At 42.4% G+C, this 15954-nt stretch overlaps 1 protein-coding gene across 1 annotated transcript in view; it reads left to right on the top strand.

Annotated features, from left to right (window-relative positions):
* LAPTM5 (lysosomal protein transmembrane 5) overlaps nt 1-13193 on the top strand; it is a gene marked incomplete at its 5' end in the record, with an annotated part of 14345 nt that extends 1152 nt beyond the window's left edge. Inside the window, 6 exons of the mRNA XM_010181872.1 lie at nt 7103-7179; nt 7876-8004; nt 8447-8569; nt 8951-9046; nt 12081-12173; nt 13119-13193. Of these exons, the coding sequence (XP_010180174.1) occupies nt 7103-7179; nt 7876-8004; nt 8447-8569; nt 8951-9046; nt 12081-12173; nt 13119-13193 (593 nt within the window). The remainder of the gene's footprint in view (nt 1-7102; nt 7180-7875; nt 8005-8446; nt 8570-8950; nt 9047-12080; nt 12174-13118) is intronic.
* Nucleotides 13194-15954: the final 2761 nt, after the last annotated feature.

The following is a 15954-nucleotide window of genomic DNA, read 5'->3' as shown; positions in this document are numbered from 1 at the left end:
CTACACTGCATTGTCACTCCCTACAGAGAGGGCTCATAGTCAGAGAAAAATGCAACTCACAGCAGCAAGGACTTGCCCATTCCCTGCTTTTCCAGTGTGTCCTTCACCAGGAAGCATGCACAGAGAGGCCCTCTGTAAGTGGAGGAAAAGGAAACCATGTACAGCAGATTCCTGCACATCCCAAACTCACTTGTCCCCAGGGCAGGAGTCAGACATAGTGGAAAGCACCAAAACAGGCATCGTTGCTGTCTGGGTGAAGTTATTGCTAACAGATGGGCTCATATGTTTCAAAAGGCAGCACTGTGATCCATCAAGGCTGTTTTGAAAGGCATTGATGAGTGGAAAATGGCAATTTGGGTGAGTCCTGCTAATAGGACAGTGAGCAAGGGTCTGCTGTCATGGCTCACAACTTTCACACGGGACATTATTTCCAAAGCACTCCAGTCTGGGTGGGTTGGAGACTGCTTTGCTTAGCTGAGGTCCACAGAGGTCCCTCTGCAGCCATGGCTCAACTCAACACCAGTCTAGACTTGCATGATGGCTGCTTTGGGAAATGCTTTCCACGGAGCTTTCCCATTAGGGCAACACAAAACACCCTGAGCACGCTCTAAAACCCAGCTGTTTTCCGGTGACTGGAATCAGTACAACATAGATAGGAGAATTCAGTTTTCTGTTTCACTAATCTAAGTTTCTAGTTTTGCAGATGAAAACTAAAGAACATGATGCAAGTATGACCCTAAGATCTTCCTCCCTTTTATTGGGTTTGGGGGTTTTGTTGCTTTTTTTGTTTCTTCGTTTTGTTTTGATGTACCTGGCTTGGACATCAGTATAGTTGGAAATATTTTTTCCTGATGGAGGAGTATGCACATGCATTCTGACTAATCCAGTGAGCTGAACTGCTGAAAACTGAACATGATATTTGCAAATCAGAACACTTTCCCACAGATAGATTTATGTAAAAATGACAACTGGTTTTCATTATTTTTTGCAGCAAGATCATCCAAGGCCAATAATTTTTACTTTTCTTCAAGTATTTGAGTAAAACATTCTTTAAAGAAAAAGAAACAAATTGTTGAGACAGATTGTTCAGATAATTTCTGTATGAAACTATTTTATGCTTTCTAAGCAAGACGTGCATTTCTGCAAATCTAGACAGTTTTCTTTAAGAAGAGAACCCTTCCAAGTGAAATTAGCCCTGTTTTTAACAACCCCCCCTCTTCCTACACAATCAAAATGACAGGTCTTCCCCCTCCTCCCTCTTCCACTGCCTCCTACACAGGAAAGGAACATTTTCTAATGAAATCCCCAGCACTTCCACTTGGCTTCTCTTCCCAAGCATTTCAAAGGGCTCTGCTTGGGAGATTGTGAGTGTTTTCTGATTATAGTTGGAATAAATACAGTGCAACACTTCTATTTCCAGAAACTAGCAGGGAAGCGATACAGCAAAGCAGCACAAAAAGTTCCGTTTGACTGCAAAGCCCAGATGGAAGAGTTGGAGAACAATTTGGGGAGAGGTTTTTGTCGATGGCCTCAGCATCTGCTGCTCTATTTGTAGATCCTGCGAGATCAAAGCACGTCTCAGAATATATAATGCTAACACTGTAGTCATGGCCCGAGAATATAAACAAGGCAAGGTTTATGGGAAGGTGGTTTTCACAGGATACAGTAGGAAAAAATACATATAGGAGTTCTTTATAGGGAATCAGTGCTCCCTCAAGGTTTCTCAGCAGTTTGTTTCGCTAGCTTAAAATGGGGATATGGGATGGGCTGCAACTTCCACAGGTATGGTCAGGGACAGGAAGGAAAACAGGAATTGTTGTAGGGTTTTGTGATTGCCAGGGTGATGGGTAATGAGAAGCCCTTAGAAGAGGAATGCTCTGACCGCTGCTCCTCTGAAATTTGCTTTTCAATGCAAGTTGACCAAGAAATTAATATAAAACTTGCTGAAAACATTGGATTAAAATGGGAAGAAGACTCAAGTTCTTCATTGTCTTTGGGAGCCTTAAATTTGTTTTCCCACCCTGGTCAATGCCAGGATGTTGGCTAATCTATAGTAGATCTAAATTCACTACCTAACTAATATTTAAGAAATAGCACAAGAGTAACTTGGCCAGGGAAAGGGAACAGGAGACAGACTTTGCTGCTTGGTGATTTGAGGCATTCATTTGCAATTTGGAAGAGTCAGGTTCACATCTCTATGCTCTATCAGAAGAAATATCAGTACAGCTGAAATTTGTATGTGCGTTTCCCATGCAGCCTCCCTCATTTCCAGTATATTGGAAATCTCACTCTGGAGCTGTGAAGCCATCCTAGCAAAAGACTTCTTGGCAGTGCTTCATTCCTGAAAGCACACAAGCTTTGGCACACTAGCTTTTCCTGTTGGAAAAATAAATTCATAAAGCAATCCCCCCAAAAACATTTCAATTAAAACATCCTTACCAGTTCTAACCCACTAATGTGAATGGTTTTCTGCCTTGAAAATGTTACACCCCACTGCTTTCCATCGGTCAGATCTTTAGGATGTCTTCAATTCACGTCTGTGTACAGTCTGAGTGTTAATCACTTTTAGTTTTCATTAATGACTATAAAAATTGTCACTGTGGACAAAGTACAACTGGAAAAGTTGTTTCAATTTCTGTGCAGTCAGCCAAGAAAAATACCTCAGTTACGCCTGAAGACCTGCGTGCACAGCGTATACCACATCCTATGCATACCACATATGACATCCTATGCATACCATATCCTATACAGAAAATACTCCCCCCTCCTCTAATGAAAAGCAAATCAGGCTAAAGGGACCAGGAGGCTTCTTTCTTGCCCATCCTTTGGATGCAGCTGTCCAGAAACAGCTCCCTGCAGCACTGAACCAGACATCACTGTCCTCGACAATCTGTGCACACAACTGTTAAACCACAGCCTTGCCAGTCCTGCTTGTATTTCCCATGCCAGTTTATTGGGCCATAAAATAGAAAAGGGGTTCTCTGCATTCATGGGAAATATTAGGAGTCAGTCAGTGCCCCTCCTGGCTATATTCAGGGCACAAACCCTGATGTGAAGTTAATAAAATTTAGTCATTTGGCAAATAAATGGGGGTTTTTGGTACTAGTTGCTCACATTGCAAATGTCCAGTGCAGCTCTATGGGGTCTCTGTCATATACCCCCATTCTGCTTACACCACCACCCCAAGGAAAATGGCATTTTCTGCACAGCACATAGATATTACTTCTCATTAAATTCCCTGGGATCTCTATCAGGTAGTCTCAGAGAATTTGGGTAAGAAAAAGCATAGGAAAGAGCAGTTTATTTATTTGTTGCTGCTGTTTATTCCTGCCCGCTTTTGGAAAAAGGTGAACCTCAGAGGGTCGAGCTCTCCCCACACTCTATGTCAGCAATAAATTGCCACTGCCAGCTTGGAGGTGGCTGTGGAACTGAGATATTCTTGTAGGTAGGATGTCCTAGGGCTATAGGAGTAGTCTTTGAGAGGAACAACATTTCTTCCCTGCCTGATTTTGCAGTCATTGAATCAAAGGTGGATTCCTGGAGGTCTCCAGTCCAACCTCTTGTTTGAAACAGGGCTGACACCAAAGCTGGGGCAGTTTGCCCAGGGCTTTGTGCAGTTGAAGTTCACAGATTCCCCAACATTAGAACTCCACAACCTCCCTGTTCAAAACCACATCACATTGTAAGATTTTTCTTCCTTTCATGTGGAATTTCCTTTATTTTAACAATTGCCTCTCATCTTGCAGTAACGGCCCTCGAAGAGCCAGTATACAGGGACAAACCCTGTTATTCTCTGAATACTCCAGTATTTTTTAAGGTGATGTAAAGGAGAACAGGTTATTCCTGAGATAGGCACTCAGATGAACAGAGGGGAAAACCATGGAATGATTGATGCTCCTGTGTTTGAGATTATCCAGGTGCTCCAGCTTGGTTCAAGACTCCTAAATTTTACCCTTTCTGAGGGTTTTTAAGTACAAAGGAGACAAACATTGATCCTACAATGAAGGGAAATACTGAAGAGACGTTAAAAAGTTACCATCTTATATCATTCCTTTAGCCCCTCTGCTAAATAAGCTTTCACGAAGGAAGAAGTTATTTTGTTAAAGTAAAGTCTTTGATTATTGAGTTCACATCTGCTGGTGCTAAAACATCCCTGGAACAGAGATCTGCTGCCAGCAGAAAGGATGACTGTTTGCTGTCAACAAACAGGAGGCAGACAGTGCATGGAAAGTTGTTTTCTCTTGGTTTTCCTTTTCTTTCAAATCCTTTGTGTCTGTAGCCTTGCAGGATTTTTGTTTCTTTGTTATTATGTTTAGGGTTTTTTTGATCTGGGTTCTGCTTGGAAAATTCAGCTGGGCTCTCCCAGCAATTAGCCTGCAGAAGCAACGGCTAGTTGCCCAAATAATTAGCGAGCCTGCCGAGAGATCTGGAGCACGAGACCATGCAGAAAGAGGCACAAAACCACAGCTGTCCTGAAGCTGAGGAAACCCCGTGCTGAAGAGATAAAGGCTCTCTGGGACAAATTTCTGATTGTTGGTTCTGGCAGGAAAACCAGGGAAAAGGCAGCTTGAGGTTTACTGGGACTGCGATTGTCTCTTTTATGGCTGTTCCTACAAAGGCTGAGTCCATCTTCTTTGTTAAACTCTTTTTTGTTTTGTGTTCATGGTAATCTTTGGCTCTTTGTGTACCAGATCACAGCCTTGTCTCTACACTCCTGCTTCTGAGAGCTGGGTTTGGCTTTCTGCCTTGAAGCTTAGGCTCTCCCATGACCCTCTTGAGATGCAGAGCTGTGAGCAGCCTCTTCTGCACTGAAGCCCTTTCTCCATTGCCCTCTCTGTTCTCATTTGGGGTTTGCTGGATTTGGGTTTTATATTTTTTTTGCTGTTTCCAAAGATTTCTTCCTCTTCTGAGTTTCAATTCTCGTTACTTGATGGTAAACACATCTTGCATTTTGTGGTTTTGTCAGTTTATAAGAAAAAGCTATTTTCTTGTTTTGTGCCATCAACACTCTTTTTTTCCCTGTTGTAGATTAAGTGTTTGTTGGATACTTTTGATCAATCCCTTAGGTCTTGCGTGTCTGACGCCTCCATGTGCAGCATGGAGCTCATGTAGTGCTGCTCCCTCTCTTAAGCTAAGCTATTTTTGCTTCTTTGAGGGATGCAGCCTCGTCAAAAGGTTTTTCCCTTTGAACCCCACAGAGGAAAAGGCTTCTCATGCTCAGGAAAAGAAGTGCTGGTCAAAGCTTCTTTTCAGACCCAGGGCTCCTCATCAGCAAATCTCATGTCTAGAGAAGACTCCAGTGTGTTTCTATTTCTTGAGAAGGTACTAAGAGAAGTTCGAATACCTTTCATATTGCTGCATTTAAATGCAATGAAGGGCACGCTCTACTAGCGGAGCCCCTCGAGGAGCGTTGCTGTTGGTGCCACCTGCCCTCACTGCTGGATGTGGCTCAGCCCAGCAGCCAGGCAGGTCCTCAACAACCCTGGAAAGAGCCTCTCATGATCATCTTTGGTCCTTTCTGTGGCATTTGTCCATACCCACATTCCTTAGCAGGGCCTGGACGCAGCACTGGACAGTTTGAATCTACTGCTGTGTCTAATGGGCACTCACCTCCTGTCAGACATGCTCATGGCTCTCCTCTGACTTGGGTTGTCCAAACACTGAAATACTCCCCATCCACTAAAAAATTCTTGTGGTACCAAAGCTATAGGCAAGCACTCAAAGCTGGGGAGATGGAGGCATGTTTTAATTAGGAAAAAATACAGAGCATTGAAGGATCTCAGGGCAGCTGGACTGTATGTATCCAACAGGATAAAACACAACTTTTGGATTTCTTTACGAAAGCAAGTGAAAGAGGTAATGGAAAAAATAGAGTTAGGCATTAGGTTTATTTAATAGCCATGGAATAAATTGGGCAGTTGGCAGGGAAGAAAGCAAACTAGTAATCAAAGACTTCTGATGTTTGAGAAACGTACCTATGGAAAGGATCAGTTACTTTAGGAAAACTCAGAAAATTAAAAGTTTGGCTCTTTTCTAATAAAATTAAACTCTTTATTCAAGCATTTGGGAATTGGAGAACCCAAACAGATTGTTGCTACTTCAAACTTGGGTAAAGCAATAAGAAAGAAATCGTAGAGAGTTGGAGAAATCATTATGAAATATGTACATTATGCAGAGGCAGAAAAAGTTGCATTAGTGAGTTGCTGCCTTAATCGTAGAGAGTTGGAGAAATCATTATGAAAGATGTACGTTATGCAGAGGCAGAAAAAGTTGCATGAGTTGCTGCCGCCTTATTATTAATATTTTTTGAGAAGCAAACCAATATTACAAAAAAAATCTCACGCTCTCTAAACTGCTATGAAGACCAAATGTGTATATGGTACAGTGCAAGATAGGCTTTGGAAGGCAGCATCAGGGCAGACTGCAACACCAAGAGGGGAAGTGTCTGGTAGAAAGCCACATGTAGGTAAGGGATCACCTTTTTGCATCCAAAACAGCTGACAAAGATTGCCTTCAGCCCTGTAGGTAGAGCTGTCTGGTGATGTTCTCCTCACACATTTATTTTGAATGTGTATGTTGCATCTTACAGCTACAGAGTGGAGGTGGGATATTTCACCCGGAAACTCTGTGGTCCACACCAGCTGTGGGTGGTTAGAAGTCATACTTCTTGTCTGCTGGAGAATCCTGTAGATCTTTCACCAGATTTCACTGCTTTATCTGTATTTCAGTCTCAAAATAATTTCCAGCTCACACTTATTAATAATTAGCACTCTGTCTTCTTTTCTACTTCATTTTACCTTAATATTGTAGTCTAGGATATTTAAAATTTCAGTCCAGACGATGAAGGCTTTCGGCTCCCATGTGCCTGAGCTGACAGCCTGCTCAACCCTGTGGCTAAAGAAACAGAAGCTTCAGAGACAGATGAAGAAGTGGGTGTTGAAAGGGAAAAGAGGGCTACCTTCCAGCTGTACTGCATTCATTTCCCCATATACACAATTCTTTCTGCCAATAATTTATTTCAGCTCTTCCTCATAGGTATGATTGAACTGGGATATTAGGCTCCAGCTTTTAGTAATGTGGGAATTACTTTTTTTCCTTTCAGCTGATGTTGTCACCAGTTTCCTGTTGATCATCATGCTGTTCATCATCAGCTTCAACCTCCTCCTTGGTGTGGTGAAGGTACGTTCTCCACAAATGACATTTAGCTGCTGGCTGAGGCCTCTCTGAGTTAGAAAGGTATTACTAAGGATGCTCACTGAAAATGCTGAAGTATGTTTTAAAAAGCAGATAAATATCTCCGCTCTTCTACAGAGGGGGAAGGCGGCTCGTTTGCAATCTCAGGCTCGTCTGTGAGACTGCTAACTGCCAGATTTACCAAATCTGGGTGACATTTCCATCAAGATTATTTTTGTGTTAAGGGATGGAAATGTTATGATTTAGAAATGTTGTCTTATTGCCCAATCTCTTTGCTCATTTGCAAGTCAGATCCTGGAGGGGAACTGTAACTCCCCTATTGCCCTGGGGATGCATTTCCCATTTCAGGAGAAGAAATGGCCATGCATTGGTGTGGGAACACAGCTTTCTCTGTAGTGGTAAGCTTTGAGGACAGCCGAATTACAGCTCTGATGGGATCAAGTGCCCATCTCACAGAGCAGAAAATCACAGAAACTTTCCAAGTGGGTGAAAAAAACCTCAATGTTGATGCCCTTTATTGTTTCTGAATCAATTGACACCACAGCATGGGGAATTAGATGCAGAAATTCCAGGAAAGAGTTTATTCTTGGAATATCTAAATATATTTACTTTCAGGTATTGATAGCTGGTCTCATTCTCCCATTTAGAACAGAAATAACTGGCATTGCTTTTCTTTTTCAGAAGAGGGAACGTCTCCTGATCCCGTTCCTTGCCCTACAAGTCATGGACTTTATCCTGAGCCTCCTGACAATGTTCAGTTCCTACATACAAGTCCCAGTGATTGTTTCTGTGTCCTCTCTCAGCCACATGGTAGGTAACCGCTCACTTCTTCATGGTGAGGTGGTTTCTATACTGGCTGGAGACAAGATGCAATCCTTGGAGGCCAGAGGGTGTGCAAGGAAAACTGGTGACAGCTGGGATGTTGTTTGGTTTCCCATGTCTGGAAATCTTCCTGTTGATTTTATTTGTTGTCTCATAGCTTTGGGGAGGTTGTTCTGGCTGTGCCTGTGCTAGGAAGGGTTTGTTGGAGATAAGCTGGGAATATCACTGTTCCAGCCTCTTCTGTGGAGCTTGTATGAATTGGCCCAATAAGATGGTTTGCTCATCATTTTGGCTACTGTAAGTGGATTAAATAGCTTAGGCTGTCAGCATGAACAAAGCATAGGCCTTGTGTAAAATGTGGAAAACCTATAGAAGTGATGCAATCTTGTAATTATAAACAAATTTCAGTTCCCTGCTCTTCTCTCAGCAGGGACACTCGAAGATCCCTTTCCTGGCTCTGCAGGTGCTGGATTTCTGCCTGAGTATCCTCACTCTCTGCAGCTCTTACATGGAGGTCCCCACCTATCTCAGCCTCAAGTCTCCAGACAACGGGGTAGGTTATGAGCAAGCTCAGCTGATTTTACATCTGTGACACCCTGTGAAGTTTCTTTCAGTGGCTGTTAAGACAGAGTAAACTTTCTCTGATCTCTATGGTACACCCAGAACTGCTCTGTTTGATGACAAAAGAGGATTTTCCATATGTTCTCACCAACACGGTGTTCTTGACTGACAGCTTGCTTATACATGTGTTTCTTAAAAGTACACCTTGTTTTTCTTGTAAGAATCTCATGGATGCAAATTGCAAAGCAAAATGATTTGGATAGAGTCTGCTTGCATGCATTGAAAATGCATGAACTTTCATCTTTATTTAACAGTCATGCTTTTAGTTCTCATTTAAATAGTCTTCTGAAAAAGCCTCTCCCTCTGTTCACAGGGCTTTTTGCCGACCTTGGAGAAGTTACCAACAGAGGAATACGCCAAAGTGATGGTCACCTTCACCATTGCATTCATTGCTGTCCTCTTCGTGAAGGTAAATGGCTGCAGGGCCTGGTGAGACTGAAACGAAGCTTTTTTGCCTGGAGGGTAGGAGGAATTGGGTTTACTTCTCTCTCAAAACCTCCAAGGCATTGGAAAGCCTTGTTGATCTCTCCTTGGGTATAGCAGGAGCTATGCATAGTGTCTGAGGCAGGTCTAATATTCAAATACCTGGTTTTTTGCTTCAGCAGATGTGAGTTATAAAGCAAAATCTCTCTCATATCCAGAAACTTTTACTTCCCATTCATCTCTAGAAGGAGAAGATCTTTGAAAACAAACACAGGAAACTTTTCTGCTCTTGTGTGCCAAAATAAATTAGATCATTACACAGCAGGTTAGAACTTCCACTTGGGTAAGTCGCTGTATCCACACTGATGTAAGCAAAGTTATGCACCCTGATACCCTGAAGTTTAATTAAAACCCGTGAGCTGCTAAATCCTGCTTGCATCTCAGAAAACTCTACTGTGAGATGGTTTCTATTCTTCTTGCTTCAATGGATCAGAGAACAGGTTTTTCACTGAGAGGTTTCAGACCAGCTAAGAAAACCAGATCTTTCCAGGTACTTGAGCAGATTCTGTTACAGTGAAAAATGCTCCTTGTTAGTTGGAGAGCATTTTTTATTCAGATTCTTCCCAGGTGGCCAGACAAACCAGTGTGGAGTGGAGAGTCTTGTGTGATTGCACTGCAGACCTGACTTGGGCTTATCTCTTAATATTTGCATAAATGGCACAATTGGAGTGAAGATAGCCCTGAAACCCAGCTGGCAGTGTGGGTCTTTAGCAGAAACCTCATTGACCTGGTAAATGGGTTGATTTGAATTTTCAGCAGGGTTTGCTACAAGACTGCTTAACTTGCAATGACTTCTTGTGCTGGAGTTTGTAGGAGGAGACATGAGGGGAGAATAATTAAAAAAAAAAGGACAGGCACAGGTACTCCTTGGTCTATTAAAGTCCCCAAACCAAGTCATTAGGAACCACATCCTTTAAACTAAGTGACAATCTCTCTCCTTTTCCATGTGTAGCAAAACCGTTTTCATGAGGGTTCTTTTCAAGTGATAAAGATCTGATGAGGAACGTGGCAACACTATTAAAAATTTTAGACCTAAAAAGGCCATTTGGCCAATTTAGGGCCCATTGGTTTCAATTCACTGAACACCCACACCAAGGTAGCATCTAAATATGTTGGACTAGCCCAGGATCTTTTCGCATAAATTGTCTTGCTTAATGACCCATTACAAGCATTTATTGCTTACACTAAAATGTTGTTTCTGTGTATTCGGTGCTGTTTGCCTGCCAGCTTCCCATTACTGACCCTAAATAGTTATCTGCATGCCACACCGCAGCATAATTCATCTAAAAGGTGGTCTGGCAGATGGAGAAGAGATGGGGCATCTGCCTTACTGAATGCCCCAAAGGTGATAGCATTGGTTGTTTAAGTCCAAGTTCCTTGGAGATGCAAAGTATTCAAAGGGCAGAGTGAGTGAAGGGGTGATGCTTGCCTAGCCCACCAGGGCAGTCTCCTTTGCTGTGTACCCACAAGTAATCTTTACCTCACTTCAGCATCATAAAGTCACCCCCTCTGCCACCAGAGTGATAAGAATGCAGAAACCAAGGGGAATAAAACATTTCAGATGGGAAATAAAAGAAAAGAAAGGGTTTAACATAATTATTTCTGAAGTAGCTCGCTTCCTGACATCTAGAACAAGCTTCCCATCCACTTGTAACGTCAACGGCTGCCAGGGAAGTTTTCCTTCTTCAATTCAGTGTGGAGAAGGATATCCTACAGTGCCTCTTGAGTGTTTTGATTTGGCCAATGACAGGATGGTCCCAAGGTCACTGCCTTTACATAAGCTGTGTATATTTATGTGTTCTGCTCGAACCTGCTATTGCTTGCAGCAGTCTTCACTGAAGTCAGCTTCATTGAATTCAGTGCAGATACTGGGATGACACTGCAGCAAACTTCCAGAATCAAAATCAAAGAAAGAATCTTTTTGTTGTATGATTTTTTAAATTTTATTTTATCTTATTCTTGTTTCTTCTGTGGATGAGTGGGGTTTTTTGTAGTTTATACGATGGCTTCAGTGTCTTGCATATTTGCTCTCTGTATGAAGAGGCTTGTGGGAAAAGGAAGGTTTTAGCAGTATTCCCTAAAGGTGGTCAAAGTCTGGATTTACATCCTCATCTCTGGAAGTTTGGTTGAGAGATGGGTTCCTTCAACTCAGATACTTCGTTCCTTGTTCTCATTCTTTGTCTTGGCTTTGTGTCAAGACAAACAGTCTTCATTGTTTGAGGAAATCCTAAGCTAGATGGCTTGTTCTCGGGGCATATAACTCCCTATGTTCCTTTGAAAATGCCAACTGTTTTTAAAGTAGAGTCTTGCGCCAGTATAAATAAGAGGCACACGACTTTGCCTCGCTGTACAGAGCAGGGAAAATATTTATTTAATATGGTAGGTTTCACAGGCCTCGCTTATTTTCTTGTGCCACAATCCATCAATCGATCCATTTTTCTCAGAAAAGCTCTATTTATTGCGACTTGTAACTCCGTGAGGTGCAAGGTAGTCCTGTCAGAGCAGTGTAACGACTGCAAACATAGGGTTTTGTTGAACGAGCCGACCTCTCAGGTCAGTCCTACTTGACCAGGGAGCCTTGGATCTCTGGGCAGTGGATATTGTGCCCAAGGTGCACTTCTGAGACAGCCAAACTTTTGTAGCCTGCTCAGAAAAATAACAAGAAAGACACACTTTCCTTTCCTACCTGATAACATTGTGCTCTCAGAGGTCTTAAGCATGGGCTTTGTATTTAATGGTATTACGAATCCTTTTGACTTCCCACGCCAGTATGCTGTTCTGAATAGACAGAATTGTCACTTTTCTAGTGAAGGATCAAGAGAGACTGATTTAAGGCCACATGGTCCCAGGCTTCTACCTCCTGAAAAGAGAGCAGGACAATAGCAAACAGATAGTGAAAGTGGAAATGCTCTTGTTGACTTGCAATGCAATGGCAGACTTTATTTCCCTTTCCTTTTCAGGCCTATATGTTCAAATGTGTCCTGAGCTGCTTTAAGTATATTAAAGCCAGCAAGAGAAAGGAGGCAGAAGTTGACCCACAAGCAGTTGAAAAGGTGAGTAAAGACTGCTTCAGATTTACACCGTGAAAAGGCATGGTTTAGACTAATGAGATGTATGATGATCTTTACTTTTGCTTTTTTGGTGGTCTGAGAGATAATTCAACCCTTCAAATGTGCATTAACAGGTACCAATATTCAGTTTCCAATCATATTATACTCCTTTAACTTCACTTTTATATAAAATCTTTCAGAGTCACTGGTATCTGCAAGGGACCTGAAACTCAGGCTTCAGGCAAAGCGCATAAATGTGACTATATCGCTTGTATTCTATGATCCAGAGATGTGGTTTTTACTTCACTTGAACTCTAGTTTCTGTGCCTAGTAGCACTACCTTTGTTTAAAATTAAGTTGGTCTTCAACTTTTACCAAATCAGTGTCTGAAAGATTTGGTGCGTCACCCTTCATTTTAACAGTTTGGTGAAAGATGAGTATCAGTGTCCTATCTTAGATCGCTGGCGTTCTCTTTAACAGTAGCATCCAGCTGATCTGACACAATGGAACGATATTGAAGACCTTCCAAAAATAAGAGACACTCACTATAAAGTCAGATGAGAAGTAAAGAGGAAGAATATGGAATGCAAAGTGTAGGCATTTTCCTTGTTGAAACTTTGCAAATATAATGAGCCTTATCTTGCCAGCAGTGCATGCCCACTGCTGATCTGCGCTCAGCTTCTTTCATTAGGTAATGAGGTGCTAATTCTGGACATTCAACAGCCTTGGTCTGTTTGCAACTATGCTTTGGGAGAAGGAGGTGGAACTGGCAGCAAAGTGGTTTTAAAGTGCTGCTGACCTCTACCTCTTCTGGATTTCTGCCCTTTATCTCCTACAGCCCATGTGGTTCTTTTACTCTGTTTTGAACAAGGTAGAGAAACACAAGATCAAATCCACTTGAAACCCTTCCTGTGATCCCAGCGGATAACTAATTGTCTTCTCTTTCAGGCTGTGCTGCCATCGTATGAGGAAGCCTTAGAGTTGCCTTCCAAGGAATCCCCACCGCCGTACATAGCAATCTAAGCTCCTCTTATGGAGAGAAGAAGACAACTGCATGGCTGTTGATGCCTCTTACCCCTTCTGCCAGATAGTCAGCCTCACTAAGAAGTCCCTACTTTATAGCAGTGTCGTGCTTATTACAGTACAGCTCACTTTAGGAGCCTACAAGGAGTGATGGTGAACCACTGGAGTTGGTGCCGCCTTCTGCACTGTCAGGTTTGACTTGGTACTGCCAAGCCACAGTGCTCATTTTAACAAATTTGGCACCAGGCACCACAGTGTTTCCCATCACTGGCCTCTGACATCTGGCTAATGAGAAGAGTAGGCGCTGGCCTGAATCCCTTGTCAGGCTTGCTTTATGCCAGCAAGATGCTGTTTCTCATCTGTCTCGCACCTAACGCAGCAGCTGAGACATTTAGGAAGTGGAATTGGGGGAAAATGGGCAAGAACCTTTTCACTGAGATAGCCTAAGCCTGAAGCTATGCTAACCAGCACCTTTTAATGAGGACCCTACCTACAGGAAAGGAACCAGCAAAGAAATGAAGATTTCAAATAAACTACGGTGCAGCTCTCATCCTGTCTGCTTGTGATGATGATTAATAGTGTGTACTTCAGAATATTCAACATGCTGGAATTGCCACACTGTTGCTCTGCCATTTCATACCCGAGTGTGTTCATTTTTTTTTTTGCTTCTAGTGTGACTTGAAAGATAAATTTCAATTAAAAAAATGTTAATGGATTCAATACTTTGCTGTCTGATTTCTGAATGGCGCTGTCCTTGCTGTCTGAAGTATACTGCAAGGATGCAACAGCCTGCTTTCTAAAGAAAAGTCATTAGCAAAAATGGTGCTTTAGCCTTAGGTTGATGTTATCTCATGTGTGTGCTGTTCACAAAGGAAAATATGGTATTTCTAACAGGCAACCTGGCAATTTCATCTAAAAATCTGACTTGTTCTTTCTCTTGTACACTATCACCAGTGATGAAGATCCTGCTTTCTGAGGCTCATTCACGTCTGACTGTGCAGATCAGTCTCTGTAGATGTTGGTGAATAGTGCTCCTGGTGACAGATGAGAGGTGTCTGGAATTCAGTGTCTGCTCACCTTTTTGGATCGTTGCCTGCTTTTTAAAAACGCTCAGTATGTAAGTGTAGTTTGCTCAGTAATAACTTATTCCAGCGTCATTCACAGTGTGGACCACAGCCTGGGGTCTTTGTTCTGCTCTGAAACAAAACAGAACAAAACAAGCTTTAATGGAAGATTTGCCAAAGTATAAACAAGAAATGTCAGCGCAGCCCCATGCTCTTTTCACTGGATGTGTTTACTGGATGTACATGGGCATGAAGATAACGATGTTGATCATATACTTTAGAGCTGATTTTCTCATCACTGAAGAGGGATGATAATTCCCTTTCTCTGTGTTTCATCTCCCTTGTTCTGGGGACCAGGATACTCAGCAACAGACATGAAATCTGGCAGAGTGCACCGCAGTGACATCTTAATATCTGCTGTGCTTTTAAACATTATTAAAATCACTCACACAAGTAGAAACCTCTCACATTCTTCAAGCAGGAAAAATTTTTCCTGACCCTATATCTAGCAATTTTTTAATTGTGACCAAAGAGCAAGAGACCAACCCAAAATTCAACCAGAAAACATAGCAGAGGCATACGAGGAGCCCAACTTTTTTCATTAAGGTCCAGCCCAACCTCTTGCTTAATTAGGTGGAAAGATAAAACATTATCTGTGAATAATCAATAGGCTACAGTACATTCTAGACATCACCTATCAGCCCTCTTGGTCACAGTCCTGAAAACCAGGCTGGATGCTGAAGCTGTGTCTCATTTCTCTCCAGCTATCTGCCCACCTTGGCTGCAGTGCTCAAAACCAGGTTTGGAGGAGGCCATGGGGGAAGGGGGGGCTGCCCAGGTGAAGCTTCTCTCCTTGTTAGTTTAGAGGTGTTTGAAAGCACAATTCTCCCCCTAATATTCCTTATCAGAGTCTGCAGGTGCTGAGGTGGTGTGTGACAATCATCACAGCACTGGGACATCTTCACTAATCCTGCTGGCCAGGATTGACCAAAAACCCCTTAACTAGGTCTGCACAAAATATCATTAGGAGAAATGCTGGCAATTCATTTGGCTTCACAACCAGAAGAGATCCAAATGTGTTGTGTTAAAAATCCTTTTCTATCTCTTTAAATGGTTCACATTCTACTTCTAATTAAATTCCCATTAATAACGCCCTTGGCTATTTAGTTACAGCAGCAGGGTTAAACGTTCCCTAAGCCTCCCAGTTTAATTGACTTTGATAATACAGCTAAAGCCACTAAAGTAGGTCCAACACATCTCTTGCAGAGATGGGGTTTGTTTCAATGTGTATGAGGAGTCCAGCCTTTGGGTACACACCTGATCTAAATGAAGCTGTTTTGTGGCTCTTAGCAAGCCAGACAATCCTGCTTCATGCGGTATTTTTTCTCCGGGGCTCAGAATAGTGAAAGCCTGACTCAGAAAACCCCTGAAATCTGATAAAATGTATAGATTTATTGTGAGTTTCCAGCCAGGTCAGGGGCTGAGTTCTAGACGGGAAGTGGTTTTGGTTTTCTGAAATGTTAGATGATTTGGCCAAGACAAACTGAACACAAGCTGTCCCCAGCCTGTTAATGAGTCAGATGATGGTGCTATCAATGCTGGTTTTGAGAGTGATAAAAGGCTCTTTTTAATATGCTACTGTTATACTGTTTTTTCTTCTGTAAACTGATTTACTGATGTGAGTCTCTCCAGTGCAG

The sequence above is a fragment of the Mesitornis unicolor genome, unplaced genomic scaffold (assembly GCF_000695765.1).
Source record: "Mesitornis unicolor isolate BGI_N332 unplaced genomic scaffold, ASM69576v1 scaffold17663, whole genome shotgun sequence".
Classification (NCBI taxonomy): domain Eukaryota; kingdom Metazoa; phylum Chordata; class Aves; order Mesitornithiformes; family Mesitornithidae; genus Mesitornis; species Mesitornis unicolor.
Note: the sequence above shows the minus strand (reverse complement) of the source record. Positions and strands in the feature narration are given on the sequence as shown.